General features: G+C 33.9%; 3 protein-coding genes across 4 annotated transcripts; all 3 read right to left on the minus strand.

The window, feature by feature from the left end:
- Positions 1 to 258: 258 nt before the first annotated feature.
- Positions 259 to 3,137, minus strand: LOC8260242 (pentatricopeptide repeat-containing protein At2g37230). Its single transcript, XM_002530939.4, has one exon. The coding sequence runs from the start codon at positions 2,894 to 2,896 to the stop codon at positions 629 to 631; it is 2,268 nt and encodes a 755-aa protein (XP_002530985.2). The 5' UTR covers positions 2,897 to 3,137; the 3' UTR covers positions 259 to 628.
- A 1,692-nt stretch (positions 3,138 to 4,829) lies between these two features.
- On the minus strand, positions 4,830 to 7,833 carry LOC8260243 (UPF0161 protein At3g09310). 2 transcript variants are annotated; one of them, XM_015726484.3, is made up of 5 exons: positions 7,221 to 7,833; positions 7,084 to 7,143; positions 6,867 to 7,007; positions 6,657 to 6,749; positions 4,830 to 5,939 (listed from the first exon to the last, which is right to left on the minus strand). In XM_015726484.3, exons 1-4 carry the CDS (start codon positions 7,486 to 7,488, stop codon positions 6,691 to 6,693), a joined length of 528 nt encoding a protein of 175 aa, XP_015581970.2. In that variant the 5' UTR covers positions 7,489 to 7,833; the 3' UTR covers positions 4,830 to 5,939; positions 6,657 to 6,690. The 2 variants fall into 2 exon arrangements, with proteins under 2 accessions (XP_015581970.2, XP_002530986.2); XM_002530940.4 differs by lacking the exon at positions 4,830 to 5,939 and having other exon boundaries at positions 6,519 to 6,749; positions 7,221 to 7,832.
- A 913-nt stretch (positions 7,834 to 8,746) lies between these two features.
- LOC8260244 (uncharacterized protein At5g02240) lies at positions 8,747 to 12,070 on the minus strand. Its single transcript, XM_002530941.4, has 7 exons — positions 11,598 to 12,070; positions 10,599 to 10,870; positions 10,471 to 10,507; positions 10,275 to 10,372; positions 10,037 to 10,098; positions 9,195 to 9,318; positions 8,747 to 9,053 (listed from the first exon to the last, which is right to left on the minus strand). Exons 1-7 carry the CDS (start codon positions 11,854 to 11,856, stop codon positions 8,934 to 8,936), a joined length of 972 nt encoding a protein of 323 aa, XP_002530987.1. The 5' UTR covers positions 11,857 to 12,070; the 3' UTR covers positions 8,747 to 8,933.
- Between the last annotated feature and the right edge of the window lie 2,967 nt (positions 12,071 to 15,037).

A 15,037-nucleotide genomic window follows, 5' to 3' on the forward strand; every position in this document is an offset into this window, starting at 1 on the left:
CCTCATGTTCCATGCAAACTTTTTAAGATAAAAGTCAGAATTACTCCATTATTAACCATCCGTGATTCAACCATATTCTCATTTTCTGACATCTAATTCAAAGAAAACTTAAAAACCAACATAGTCAGACCATAAAAGAAGCCTGTTCCTTTCCTCTTGTATTCAGAGCTCTGAAACACTTCATGGCAACAATATATCATCATGATAGTTATTTTAATCAGAGATATTAAGAGAAGAAAAAAAAAAAATTCTAACAAATAAATTAAGAGTATAAAGAATTTATTCAAAATTTCCCATACAGCGTCTGTGAATAAGAATGGCACAAAGAAAAGAATAGGAAAAGGAGCTATCGGAAGCCATCCATCCTCTTCAATCCTTGGACATCAGAACCATATTCTCAAGTTCGCAATGTAATTCTTTCAGTCTCCAACAATAATCAAATCGAGAACAATGAATATTTTTAACAGGATAACAGTGTCAAATATGATTAAGCAAAACATGTTAAATTGATTTCCTTAACATTTATTTTGCTGAAATTTGAAACTAGTTATCGATCTCCACTGACCATTCAACCATATTCTGACCTCTAAACCAAAAAAAGGAAAGAAAAAATATTGAAGCATCGCCGTTAGGCTGCAAAAGAAGCTTGTTTCTTTCCTTTCTTGTTTTCATGAGATTTTTCCCCTCCCTTTATCATTCTTGACAGGATATCAGCCTGCTTCGTGTTTCCCTCCTGATTAAGGCTCTTAATCAAATCCTTGCTGCTACTCCAATCTGAGACCCCTCCTTTCTGCATGATTTTACACAGTATTGAATATGCATTGAGAGTCTTCCCTGCAGCTAAGAGAGCATCCAGCACTTTATCATAGCTTTTAAAGTCCAAGTTAAAGTCTCTTTCCAAAGCAAAATCTAGCAACTTAAGAGCAGCTATTGTCTTCCCTTTCTCACTAAGAACAGACAGAAGATCATCAAAATTGACATGAAAACCACTCTGCATTAGCAGCTCAATTCGTCCAAGGGCTTCCTCAACATGACCTCTCATGAGGAGAGCTTCCAAAATCTTACCTACCAAGTCCATATTTTCCTTCACCCCCTTTTCGACCATACTCTTCATAACACGGCTAGCAGTCTGAACTCTTCCATCTTCAAACAGACTCTCCATCACTGACCTGAACACAGATGGATCTGGAACATGCCCATCTTCAAGCATACCATCCAAAGCTGTTTTGGCATCAGCTGGCTCACCTTTCCTCAAGTAGCTCTCAATGATTAACCTGTAAGCATCTGCATCTCGAGGAACCCCTCTTTTACCCATAATTTTGACAATTTCAAAGGCAGAATCAGGATAACCTTCTTTGGCATGCCCACAGATCAAATTATTAAAGGCAAGTGGATCCTGAACACCCTTTTTCATCAACTGCCGGAAAAAGATTTCTGCTTTTCCTGTTTGCCCATGACTGCATAAATACTGAATCATTGGGTTATAAGCATTGGATTCTATTTCCAACGTACTCTGTGGCCTCAAAATAATTTCTTTCTCAATAAGCTTGTCCAAATACTTCACTGCCCGATCATACTCCTCAGCCTTGCAGAAATTCGCTATCAAGACACCATAATGTCCAGCCTCTGTTGGTATGTGCAGTCGCATCATTGTATTTAGCACATCCTCAGCAGCTCTCAAATCCCCAGCCTTGCACTGACAAGATAACAACCTCAAAAAAATTGAATTATCCTTTGGAGCAAGATGTCTTGCCACCATCTCTATCAAAATATCCTTAGCCTCAGTCATTTTCCCAGCATCGCAAAGCCCCGGCAACAAAGTCGAATAAGTATGAACATTAGGTTTGATATTAAATGATTTCATCTCCTCAAGCAACCTCAACCCATCATCCACTCTATCAACTGCAACATAACCTTTAATCATAGTGGTATAACTTATAACTGTAGGCGCTATATTCTTCCCCTTCATCTCCACAAACAACTTCTCTGCCTCCTCCATCTTCTTAAACCTATAAAACCCATTAATCATAGTATTATAAGTAACCACATCAGGTGATATCCCTCTATTCTTCATATCGTCATAAAACCTCATCGCAGTCTCTAACCTCAGCGACAAGAAAAATCCCCAAAGCATAATATTATAAGTATGTCTAGTTGGCTGAATCCCATCATTCAACATCTTGTTGAAAACCCTTTTAGCCATCATATACCGACCTCTTCTCAAAATCACCTTGAACAAAGCATCATAACTCTTAATACTCCTCTCAACACCCAATTCATTCATTTTATTAAAAATCTTAACAGCCTCTTGAACTATCCCAGCCTTACCATAACTCTCAATTAACACAACAAACATATACTCATCCCATTCAACACCCTTTTTAGGCATATCCAAAAGAATACAACGAGCATGATTAAGTTTTGAAGCTCGACCAAGAATCTCAATGATCTTCATATGGGTATCGCGGTCGTTTTTAAACAACCCGGCTCGCTCGACCCACCTGAAGAACTGTAGCGCGTGCTCGGAGTTACGAGCAGCGTGCAGAACATTATAAACTAGAGAATGATCAAAATGAGGAACTAAATTCCTAATTGAGTTCTGTAAACGGGTCGTCCAGGGTCGGTTAGCCATCATTCTAGAGATTGTATCTTCTACTTTTTCTGGGTCTGGGCGCTTACCTCGAGGGATTCGCTGGTAAGTTTGGGTTTGATTCTCTTGAGTTGCTGCTGCTGCTGCTGCTGCTGCTGCATCATTTAATGTCTCAGATTGGGGATTGGAGATTTGGGTTACAGAGGGGATTGGATCTTGAGTTAAAGTGCAGAAATGGAGTGACAGTCTGGGGATAGTGTGATAAACACGAGATTTGTAGGGCTTAGAGAGGGATAAATATGCCATTTTTTTCTTTTAGGAAATTAGAAGGTCTTAGATATATGGTTTTTGTTTTGCTTCTTTTTAGTTTTGATCTACATCAGCATACATTAGCATACATGAAAGTGAAAATAGAACAAACTTAGTACAGAGCTAGGGTTTTGGGATTCTTTTTTTGGTTTGAATTGAGGGTTTTGATTGTCGTAGTTCAAGGGTTCTGTGGGTTGTACTCTAGTGAGAGTACAACACAGAAGAAGCAGTGAGCTGGGATGGGCTGGGATATATTATTTCCTGTAAAGCCATCTGTCGGACCTTAAGTATGGGCTATATAAATATATTATTTGGGAGATTTTGATAAAAAATGGTTCAAGTGTCTGAATCTTAAAAAATTAGAGGGTCAATTACTAGAAGCATTTGAAATTGGAAAGGAACAATTGAAGTTGATATTATTAGAAACCTAAATCTTTTCCTTTTGTAATTAATTAGTCTCACATGAGTTAGAGGAAGTCAAATATTTATGAAAAAAGAATATAAATAATCATTATCTAATACAATTTTATGCCTCTTGTCACTGATTGAATAATGAGCCAATGCATCCGAAGAGAGAGTTCATTGAAATCAAAAGGATTACAAACAGTTTACCAGGTCAAGGCACCTGGTTAAAAAGAGAGTATTGAGAGCACATTTAGCTAAATCGTTGCCTTTTAACAAAAGTGAAATTACATTGGAGAAAAGGAACTAGCCAAACTAGAAATGTCAACAAAAAATGCCAGCAGATGGAGGCAAGCACCATTGACAGACCCACTGCAATTTTCCAATCACTTGCAATAATTAGGATAGTGAAACTCTTCCTGTGAGCCAACAAGCGAGCCTCTCTGTCGGAAAAAAAAAAAGGAAAAAAACAAGCAAGCCTCTCGAAGTGCCAAGGACTCTAAGATTAGGGGGTCCGTTTGGCAAGCTAACGCCTTAGAGCACCAAGATATCATAAAACAGTTAGAATCCTTAGCAACCGCAGCAGTCCTCCCCTTGTTAAGTCTCTTAAACACAGCTCCATCTAAGTTGAGTTTCATACCAGACTCAGGGGGGCTTTCATTCTAAATTGGGAAAGGGAGCTAAGGATATTATTCTGCCTGAAATTCCTCACATTGGAAGATAGCAGCATCTAGAATCGACTTCGCATCGGGGGCTTTGATTGAGGTTCCGCCCCATTGGAGGCATTATGCAAGTCATGAATAAGATTAAGCCAACATTGTCCTGCACAAATCTCTCTCCATATGTATCTCTCTCGAGTTTTTTTGTGTGAAGCTATTGTACCACTTTCAACTCAATGAATTACGTTAAAGAGTTTCGCATTAGTCTTGGAAGCAGGTATAAATTCACTGACAGATAAATTGCTGTGACTGAAAAATACATCACTAGTTTGTTTGATTGTATCGCTTTGGCATGAAAATGAAAATGCCATTGTTTTAAATTTCAGCTACAGGAAGCCCACTGACGATATCAAAACATTGCATAAGCTACTGTCATATATATCCATTATGACAATTTCCCTACCTATGCCTGATAAGCTGATACGTGGTGGCTGAAGCAGGATCCAGAACTGGCTTTCAATTCTTCTTGTAAACAAGGTCAAGACAGTGAACTTTGTTCTTCCCAGAAATTTTGTATCTTAATCACCTCTAAATCAAGTGGCAGCAAACAATTCTAAAACAAACCAGTTCTATCATTGACCAGAGAAAGACTTCTTCAAAATGGTGACAGTTTTCACTTGACAAATAGCAGCCTTGTCAAAAGCAGTACGGCAGAGAGAATTTCCGGTGGACGGTAAAATGCAGAGATTGAAAAGAACACCTACGATGAAAGCACTCTGCTAGGTCTTGCCATAACCCTTAATCAGGTATATTAGCATAAAGATCGATGTGTATGAAAGATCCAATAACTGAAACAGCCAAAAACTAATTTTCACATTTAAACATATTCAATAATAAAGACTATTTGAGTAATTTTTATCACAGTTGTAATTTGTCAGACACTTTTAGCATCCAAAGAATCTGTCTGTTCATATTTAAACAAGTTTTATTAGCATATAAACAAAGTTACATGTGAAAAGGCAAATAGTAAAGGAAGTTCCAGTACCTATGTTTATTTTTGCATTATCTATTTATAATTTCACAAACTTCCTCAAGGCACAACACCAACAAGACATACAAACTACTTGTTTAGAACTCCTATCTAGATAATTGAAAGCGCAGTATCAACTAAGTCACACAAAAACCACTATAGAGAAAGTCTTGGACTTTTTTAAAGAGCGTATAGTACTTTTGCGAATGACGACGATGCATCAATTGTTGACTGCTACCACCATGGTTGAAGTGAATTGTCATCCTTCGCAACTATAGTGAAAAAGAAATAAAGGCCAATCCACTAAAGCAAAATGGAAAACGTTGAACCTTCTTTCTTTAACTTCAACCCTGGAAATCTTTTCTTCCCTTTTCATGTCAAATGTGGAAAATCTTATCTTTATGTATATCTACAAGACTGAATCTATAAATATGAAGGTGAATCTATGAACACAGAAAGTAAAAGGAGAAAACCCTTTAAGTGGACAGCTGAAACTCTGGGTACCTAAAAATTTGCACGGTTTGGTGTAAGCCTATGGACAGTTGAAGGGGAAGTAAAATCCACCAGTTAACCAAAGAGTTCCGAGCAGGCTCAAGCCCTTATTACTTTATTTTAAAAGTAAGCAGGCCAATAATCCCTTCGTATCAAAGAAACTTATAAAATAATATCTTATATCAATGTTATTACTAGATATATGTCAATCCTTACAGATATTAGGTACTCCTTTATCACGCAACTATAACAATATTTTGCTGGACGTAAATGGGAGAACCTAACACAAATATTCCTTGCATTGAAAAAATTGCTTGAAGAACTCTTTATTGTCGTTGAAGGCTTGGAACCAGGTTCGGTGAACTTGGTCTTCATTAAAAGGACGGTACACCAAGTTCACATGAGTAATAGTCTTATACTTTAGGGTCCATGGTAGAACTCAAGTTACCTTAGGGACCTATATAGAGAAGGGGGAGTGAGGTCTACTGATTCTATGAGAACACAAAATATTATATAAGGTTGAATTTCATAAAGATGGCTTGAATTCAATTATAGACTTCAAATTACAAGATCATAATTTCATAACAATGACTTGAATTTGATTATAGCCTTCAAAGTACAAGATCATTCATGCAAATTTGATGGCCAATTTGGACAACTGGGCAAGCAAGTCAATTAGAGATCACCTGACTTTGCATGAAAGTCAAGATCCATGAACTTAGTGCAAAAGAGTCATGGCAGGATATAAATAACCATCAACGTGGCAGTTTAATATGAGATTACTTTTTCAGAATTCCTCATCATTTAGGTCCGGTAAATAAATTTTGTTCAATTGTTCGTTGTTTAACTTACCCTAAATATTTTGGGAGAGTTGAGCTTATCAAGTGTACTTAGGTTTAAGGCTTGAGTAGTACTCTCTATTATGTTTGCGCCTTTTTAATTTAATTAATGGATTTCATTATCCATTTACTTATGAACATAGGCTCAGGCCAAAAGTTAGTAAAAAATAGTTTGATTTCTCTATTTTTTTGACATATTTAACCTAAATAAATTGTTCTGCATTAATCATTTGTATTGATTACAGGAAATCTAATATTCATTTCTATGTAAAACATTATATCCTTTGAAGTTTACAAAGTGAATTTACAAACCCAAAATGTAAAAGAAAAAGAACCTTAAATGTTTGCAGGCAAATAGAAAGATCCATCTCATTCTTGAGGTGGAATTTTCTCATCAAACCATCGTGGAGGATCAAATCCAGATCCACCTAAAAGTAAACAAACTAAACAGTGTCAATGCATTTAGAAATGAAATGACAAATGAGGTAATGAGAATTGAGTTTGCACGACCGAAGATTATAGAGTAAAAAGATGATAGAATTTACCAAGGGGATTACAGCGACAGAGACGCCAAGCAGTCAAGACGGTGCCTTTGACAACACCATACTTCTTGTAAGCAATCATCGAATACTCACTGCAGGTAGGAACATATCTACAGCTGTTCGGTAACAGCGGCGAGATTTCCCCTGCACTTTCACTTCATTAATTTTGCAGTCAAAGTAAATAGTGTATTACATTTATAAACAAACAAGAGAAACTTACTTTTGTAGAATTTGAGCATAGATAATGCAGCTTTAACTCCTAAATTGTTAACTTCCTCATCTGATAAAAGAAACATAAAGGACCAATTTCAAATTTCCACTTCGATATTCAATTCTAGAGAGAGAGAAAGAGAGAACCTTGTTGATTGTTTTGGTTAGAGCTTGTATCCAATTTATTGACGACTAATCTGCGACTGCGGTGCTTTGGCCTTAGGCTTTTAATAGATATTCTAAAGCTACAGCGACGGCTTTCAATTGTAGTGTTCAGGGATTTTTTAGGTACAATCGCCATAAAACAGAGTGGCCCTGGATTGTTTAAGGAGATAACTAACGCCATATCTGGATTCTGGTTGGTACTGTGAGTTGCACAATCTGTATAATTGGTTTCTACGACATCGTTTGCCATATCTTACATTTTTTCTTCATTTTTTTTCTTCTTTTCTACATTTTTTTAAAAAAAGAGTGGGGAGGAAATGAGGATATGAATGAGGGACAGAAAGTATGCGCTTGCTGTCACGAAACTTCGGCTTAGAGGTTAGTCAAGTCGCGCGGCACTTAGTTAACTTACTGGACGAAGTTGAACTAAGTAAGCCTATATGAGAGTTGGGAGCAATTTTAGGGGAATAAAGTAGGCAGTAGGGGTTTAGGACTTAGATAGGGTAAAGAGTTGAAAGCATTTGAGTTTTGAAAATATAGAGAGCTTTATTAAGTTTCCAACCTTCCTCTTCTTGTATGCTGTTCTTGTTGTTCTTCTTGTTGTATCTTGTTGTTACAAATGATGATGGAAGGGGAATTTATAGACTTCCCAACTCTTCAACTTGTGGCCACAATTCATTCTTCTAAAATTCTCCACACATATCACATGTATATGTCTAGAATATTCTAGAGTAACCTACATAGGTCTAGAATATTCTAGACTAATCTAGTATGTACAAGAATTGTCCCTATTCTTTTAGAATGTTTTAAAAGTATTTATACTATTCTAAATTATTTTAGAAGTGTCTAGACCATTCTAGAGTATTTTAGAGTGTTCTAGGGGAATTCCGCATTACTCCAGCACTCTTAGCACTATGTGTCGCATGGACATCGCCCAAGGATGAGGCCGGCGTGACAATACTCTCTTATTAGCTCAACAAAAAATATATATAATCTCTTATTTTCTATAGAAAGGGGTGAAACCCTCACTCCGTGATGCTTTGTTGGATTGACTGACTGTATTGGGTAATAGCTTGCTCAATTGTTTATGTTCCATTATTATTTATCTTTTTTGATCTCACTGATTATTTATGCACAAATTTCAATTATTACTCGATCATTCGTGGTCGGTTATCATTTATATATTTGTGTCCGTATAACAACTATTTTATCATTGAAAATGTTGGAGTTGCATTTTGTCTTAATACAACTGTTCTCTTTTCAATTCTTTTTACATGTGATTGTATTCCAAGCTATCTTTTAATATTGATTGAGAGATTAGCATCACAGATTCCGAGTATTCATTTTATAAATTGGTTTTACCATCCGTAAAGTATCTGTATTTTGAAGATTTTAAGTCACTCTACCTTGTGTTTGGACACTTTTTTTTTTTTTTTTTTTGAGGGGGGGGGGGGGGGGGGGGGGGGGGGGGGGGGGGGGCGGGGTTTCTCAATTTAGCTTGCTCAAAATAATACAGCATATGCATCATTTTATTGCTAGTTATAGAAAGACAGCTGATATGCTTGATCCTCTGATCATGCTCTTTCTCCTAATCAACTGAAGGGTATTACAATATTGAAAGCAAACACAACATTCTGATTTAAAGCACAGAAAGACAGCAATAATCCAAGACCAATGATAATGGTCCAGTAAGAATCAAAATCGGGTAGTGACTTGGGAAAAAAGAGCCTTAAAATCTTTGGTCGGACTGCCGGTCCCCTCTGGCTTGGAGGCCAGGTCAAATGCCTTAAATTTAGCTTCCTCAAACTGCAATGCCTGTATAAAGAGAAAGCAAGGGGGAGTTTTATAAAAGTGAGCAAGTACAAGGAGTTATAAAAGTGAGCAAGTACAAGGAGCCGAAGGAACCAGTGCAAATCTGGAAGAAACAAAAGGTTCAAATGCCTTAACAATTAGTACCTGAATGCAGACTTCTGCAACATCAGCCCTAGCAATGGTTCTAGTCTCTGTCTGAAGAAGCTCATCATCCTTCCCAATGAGTAATTCTCGCACACCTCCTTCTTTGTCCTGTAGTCCTCCGGCCCTGTTCAGCCAAAATGTTCCGTGTCAATTGGCGAGCTAACATAAAAAGTTAACAAGTTTTTGTGTTTTCTTCTGCTGTTTGGCAAGTTTTGCCTGCATTGTATTTGTTTGCTCTTACACTCTTTGATTGCTGCAATAAGAGCTTTACCTTGTGTTTGGATTCATGCATTTGTATCTGAAATTCTGAATTTGAAATATCAAATTTTGAAACAAGTATTTGAAATAATAAATTGTTAAATATTATTTCAAATATATATAGCACTTCTCTGTTTTTTGTCGTTCTGTTTGAAAACATCATTAATAGAAATTTATGTGGTTACCAGACAAAACATTTGTTCGAATCCAAAAGTCTTGATCACCAAACATAGTGATAATGTATTTTGATCATGTTCGGTAGTTCACATGAGTTTCAGGTACATACTAAACAGGCTGCTGTAGTAGTGAACTGAGAACAAGAATAGGCCACCAAGGGAGTAAGATAAGGTAGCTGTGATGTTTCAAATAGAGAGATGAGGCTGTATGGTGCATAAAACATAATTTTGGCAGGATGTACAAATTTGGGAGCAAAAATCGCCATACAGCATAATCATAGCTGTTTCTGCCATTTACTAGATAAATACTCCAACAGAACATAAAAAATTATGTACAAAAGTGAATCATGATCAAATTTCAAATGGGAAAGATTCCATATAAGAAGAAATGACCTGGTAAGAGTCTACCTTATAATTGTGTATGGAATGCCAGAGTCAGCCAAATACTGTTCAGCCTTTCTCTTCCAGACCTATAAAACCGCAGAGATATGAAGTTAGCCTGGCAATGAAATGGAGTAAAAATAGGTATCAATGAAAGAACACAAAAGAAATAGAAGTCCAATCAATAAAACCAAGAGTATCTCACAAGTTAAGCTACCACTAAAAGGAAGTAATTTTAGAAGCGATGTAGAAATTAATCACATACTAATATATTCCCATTGCCCAAACTGTTCAAGGGGTGATTAAGATTTGTTCCACCCATAGAACCAACCAACACAATTTGCTTTACTCCTGCAGCCTTAGCTGTTCAAATTGATCAAATATAATTCAGCAAAAGGAAAAAATAAATGTAATTACTAAAAAAAAAAATGAATCAGTGAAACAATGAAATGGAATCACACCAGCATCAATTTGATTTTTCTGACCAGTCCAGTCAACCTGAGACAGAAAAATCATACATCAAGTATTGTCAAGAAACAGAAACAAATGAGCTAAGTGGATCCAACATTGGAGAAGAGTAGGAGACTACCTGTTCAGGATATGCTCCGTCTTCAAAATAAAACTCAGGCCTTCCGCCTTTAGTTGGGTCAAACCCAGGTTTCATCTTTGGCACTGCACTTGTGAGAATAATGAGAGCATCAATTCCTTGGATAGCAGGAACAATGCTTTCGGTTTCCCTTATATCGCCAATAAAAACATCCTCTGCTCCGCTAATTTTATCCTTACTCTCTTGAGTCCTGACCAAACCTCTTGCAACATATTGGCCAGACCTCTCCTTTAATTTCTTATAAACTATTGAACCTGCCACAGTTTGAGCCACAATATCATATTAAAGGAAGAAGAATCAACAATCCATCTCTTCATTAAACAACAAGAACAAAGGAATGGTATTATATCATTATCTCATCTGATTTTGGCTTTAGCAGTGAAAGAAAAAAATGCTAACACAGTACACATACATATACGCTTAAGCATTAGAAACTTGTAGATTGAATGAAGTTAGCTGAGCACAGATCATAAAATCATATTGTAATTAGAATATTACCGGCAATTAACTTATAAACAAGCAAGATTTTCTAGAAATACAATTGCGTTTTGGGGTTTAACACTGTGGAAATCAATTACTTAATGTAATTACAAGCCTTACTTTGAACTAAATAACTATATTGTTGCTCAATTATTTCCTTTTTTCTTTTCTTAGTAGTTCTTTCATTTAAGATCAATTTACGCTCAAATCTTACAGTTACATTTGAAGGCTTGGAAGTAACTACAGATTCCGATCGCATATAGAACAAGAAACAGAGAGCACATGGGTTTATAACCACAAAAGAATCTAACAAGAACTAAGTAGTTAACTTATTTCTTTTATTTATATTTTAGTGCTTGTTAATTTGAGCAAAGCTTATGCGATTTGAGTGACAAAACGTAGTAAGCAAGAGGATCGAATCAGTTATAAAATATAAAACCATCAATACAAAACAAACAAACAAGGAGAAAAACCTTGAATTAAAATATAAAAACATTTTACCAGTTCTACCACCAGCTCCGGTGACAAGGACAGTGCTTGAAGTGGAATCCGTCATTGACGCTGAAACCGCTACTAATTTCCTAAAACCAGCTTTGCAATTGTGTGTTTTTGAGAGTGAAGGAAAAGAGAGAGCAGAAGACTCTGGAAGTGGAAACGAAGTAAATGCTGTACAAGGTAGGTAGAACAAGGGTGAGGATGGTGCCACGCAAGCGTATTTATTATTAGGGAAACGAATTGGGACACGTGTTGCTGTTGCCATTGGATGTGGACTCTTCTAGTTAGTTAGTTGGTTGGTTGTTAGAATTGAATAAGTACTGTAGTGGTTTCCATATGCGTATCGCCGGAGAGTTTGCGACGGTGAGATAAATGCTACGCTTGTGTTTTTGCTTCTGCTTCACTGTCGTAGCCGTTAACTTAGCTGGTTGTTCGTCTTCTTATCCTTTTGGTTTTAAATTTTCCTTTTTTTCTTTTTAATTTTATTTTTCATTTAATCTCCTATTTACGCCAATCAGCTATCTTATCTGTCTTGAGTTTCCACCATGCTGTCAGGATTAATTACTCCTGCCACGCCCTTTGAATATTTTTCCTTTTAAAAAAAAATAATAATAAGATAATATCCTTAGTAATAAAAATCAAGCTTTTCTTTTCTCCTGAATAATTTGTCTTTTGTTACGAAAATATGAAACAGACAAGCTCTAACTTGGGCGTGAATCAGTATTGGCCCTACTTAAGCCCATCCAAAGTCCATCATAATTTCTTCTTAAAGAACTGAGCCTCAGGCCCAAATGATTTAAGTGGAATTCAGACTGCGGGTTGCAATATCATCTCTTTATCTATTTATTTATTTATTAATACTTTCCTTTTGTAACCGTTAGGTCGAATTTAAAGCCGTATTAGAAATAATCCGTATGAATTGATTGCCTCCATTACCTTATTCCTAGAAAATATCACTATATTTTATTTTGAATCTTCTAAATCAATTTTTATAGAAGATCAACTCTTTTCATATAAGAAATTTTATTAAAAAAATAAATAAATTATTCTTTTTTGCCATGAGAGATAGCTAATCCTAAATCTTCTCTCCTCTTTTTTTTTTCTCTTTCTCCTCTTGTTGTTTATTCTTTTTAGATAAAATAGAAAAAAGAAAAATCAAATCATGTCTCCAATTTATATGCATGAATTTGTCAAAGTATATTTTTTATGATAGTGAAATGTCTTATGCTTTTTAAGTAATGCATTTGGAGAAATAAATTTCAAATGAAAGATATATCAAAAAAGATTTTATGATTGTTAATGTATTGATATTAAGAGATAAAATTATTTGATTAAAAAGTCATTTATAGAATCTTTTGGTAGATCTATATTTCTTAATTATTTTAAATTTAGGTGATAAATTGCGTCTCTTTTTTTTATAAAAGTTAATTTTTCTTCTATGAGTTAAGAGGAGTTTGAGTATAATATTCAAATATTTGATTTATTAAGAATTCGTTAAATGATAATGGTGTCGATTTGTAACTCAATATAACTATACAGTAGAATGAGTTTGTAGCCAATGTGTCAAACACAAATTGTTCTATCAACATGGTTAATAAAGTTTAGAAAAAAAAGCTCATTTTATAATAAGATTTTTTTCTATTTATTGAACGTTTACTTGTCTCTTTTAAGTTGTGATTACTAATGAAATTCTCTTACTATAAAAAAAATAGTAACACAATCTATCTTTAGTGAAAGACAGATTATTGACAAATTTGTAATGAATTGCTGAATTATTTAAATATCAGCAATGAATGAGTAATATAATTTAGCGAGAATTACATGTTGTCGCTATGGCACCAAATATAAGGATGGAATAGCATTAGTAGAAAAGACGCATATTAAGGATGCTAGCTAGATACATTGTTAAATATTAGCAACAATTGACACCAAGTATTACTTTTGTTTTCTTTTTCTTTTTTCTTTTCTTGAAAAAAAAATGATCAAAGATGATTAGTAAATGACATTGTTCGATATATTATATTGATAACTACAAAATAATAATTTTAAAAACTACAGATAAGGTTAATTTCACTTTATGATTTCACGGTGAATCAAATTTACAGAATTTTATATAAATATCTAAAAAGCTAAACCCACTATATTTTATATTAACAATTCTAAAATTTAACAAAAATATGCTTAAAGTACAATAAACTAACTATTTTACTTAGCATTAGAAGCACACATGTTTTCTTCTTCAAACTATCCGAATCAAAAGTCAAATGATCACAATGCTAAACCTGATAAAATCGCAATAAATTAAAGAGTAATCTTATCAACAAATCATGAATAGACAACAATAAACACTAAAACGAAATATGAGAAACTTTTTAAAGGTAGATTCTTCAATATTTCAACTTCAGAAGAGGTAATCCAATTTCATATATATATATTTAGTTGATTTTGTGTTTGAATTTTATTACATCAAAATTTTTCAAAAACCACTATATTATATGTGTTTTTAAGTATTTAAAAAATTGTAAAAAGTGAATATTGAATTTTAAAACTCAAATCCATGGAAAACTAAGGAATTATATCTATTTTGTAGAAAATCTAAAAAATAGTATATATCAAGTATATAGAGGTATATCATAAGTATATATATTTTAAAAATTTATATTTTAATTATATTTATTTGATATATATATATATATATATATATATATATATATATATATATATTGAGAGATTCTTGTATATTAACTATTTTATAAATATAAATAAATAAAAAGAAATATCAATTATACATTATAGAAAATTATTTTTTAAATAAAATATAAAATCGTTTTTAAAGCATACATTAAATAGTATATACTAAGTACATAACCAGTTTATTCTATGTATATGATACTTAGATTCTTATTGATTTTTTCATATACAGATTTTTAAATCATCTTTTATGTTTTTTTATAAATAGATATGAATAAAATACCTATTTTTCTTCATCATAGTAGACATTGGAAAGAAAATATAAGATATATACGTAAACTATGACGCAAAAGACATTCTAGTACTCATAGACAATAACTTTACAAACCTCATGAAAATAATATAAAAAAAATCAAAATTCAAATGAAAAAAATAAGAATGGGATTTGATATGAAGTCAAACACGATTGTCCATAACTACAAATAGAAGAAAATGCAAGCATCTTATTCTATTTAGTGTTAAAGTTGATAAAATGTGACTTCACCAAAAACCCTTTGTGTATAACTACTGCAAAAATTCAACCACAGATACGATTATAAATAAATAAAAGAAACCATAAATTATATATTATAAAAAATAAAATTTTAACAAAACATAATTCTTTTTAATGGATATAGTAAACAATATATACTAGGTATATAACGAGTTTATTTTATGATACTTTGATTCTTATATAATGAGTTTATCTTATGATA

Source organism: Ricinus communis, chromosome 10 (genome assembly GCF_019578655.1).
Source record: "Ricinus communis isolate WT05 ecotype wild-type chromosome 10, ASM1957865v1, whole genome shotgun sequence".
Classification (NCBI taxonomy): domain Eukaryota; kingdom Viridiplantae; phylum Streptophyta; class Magnoliopsida; order Malpighiales; family Euphorbiaceae; genus Ricinus; species Ricinus communis.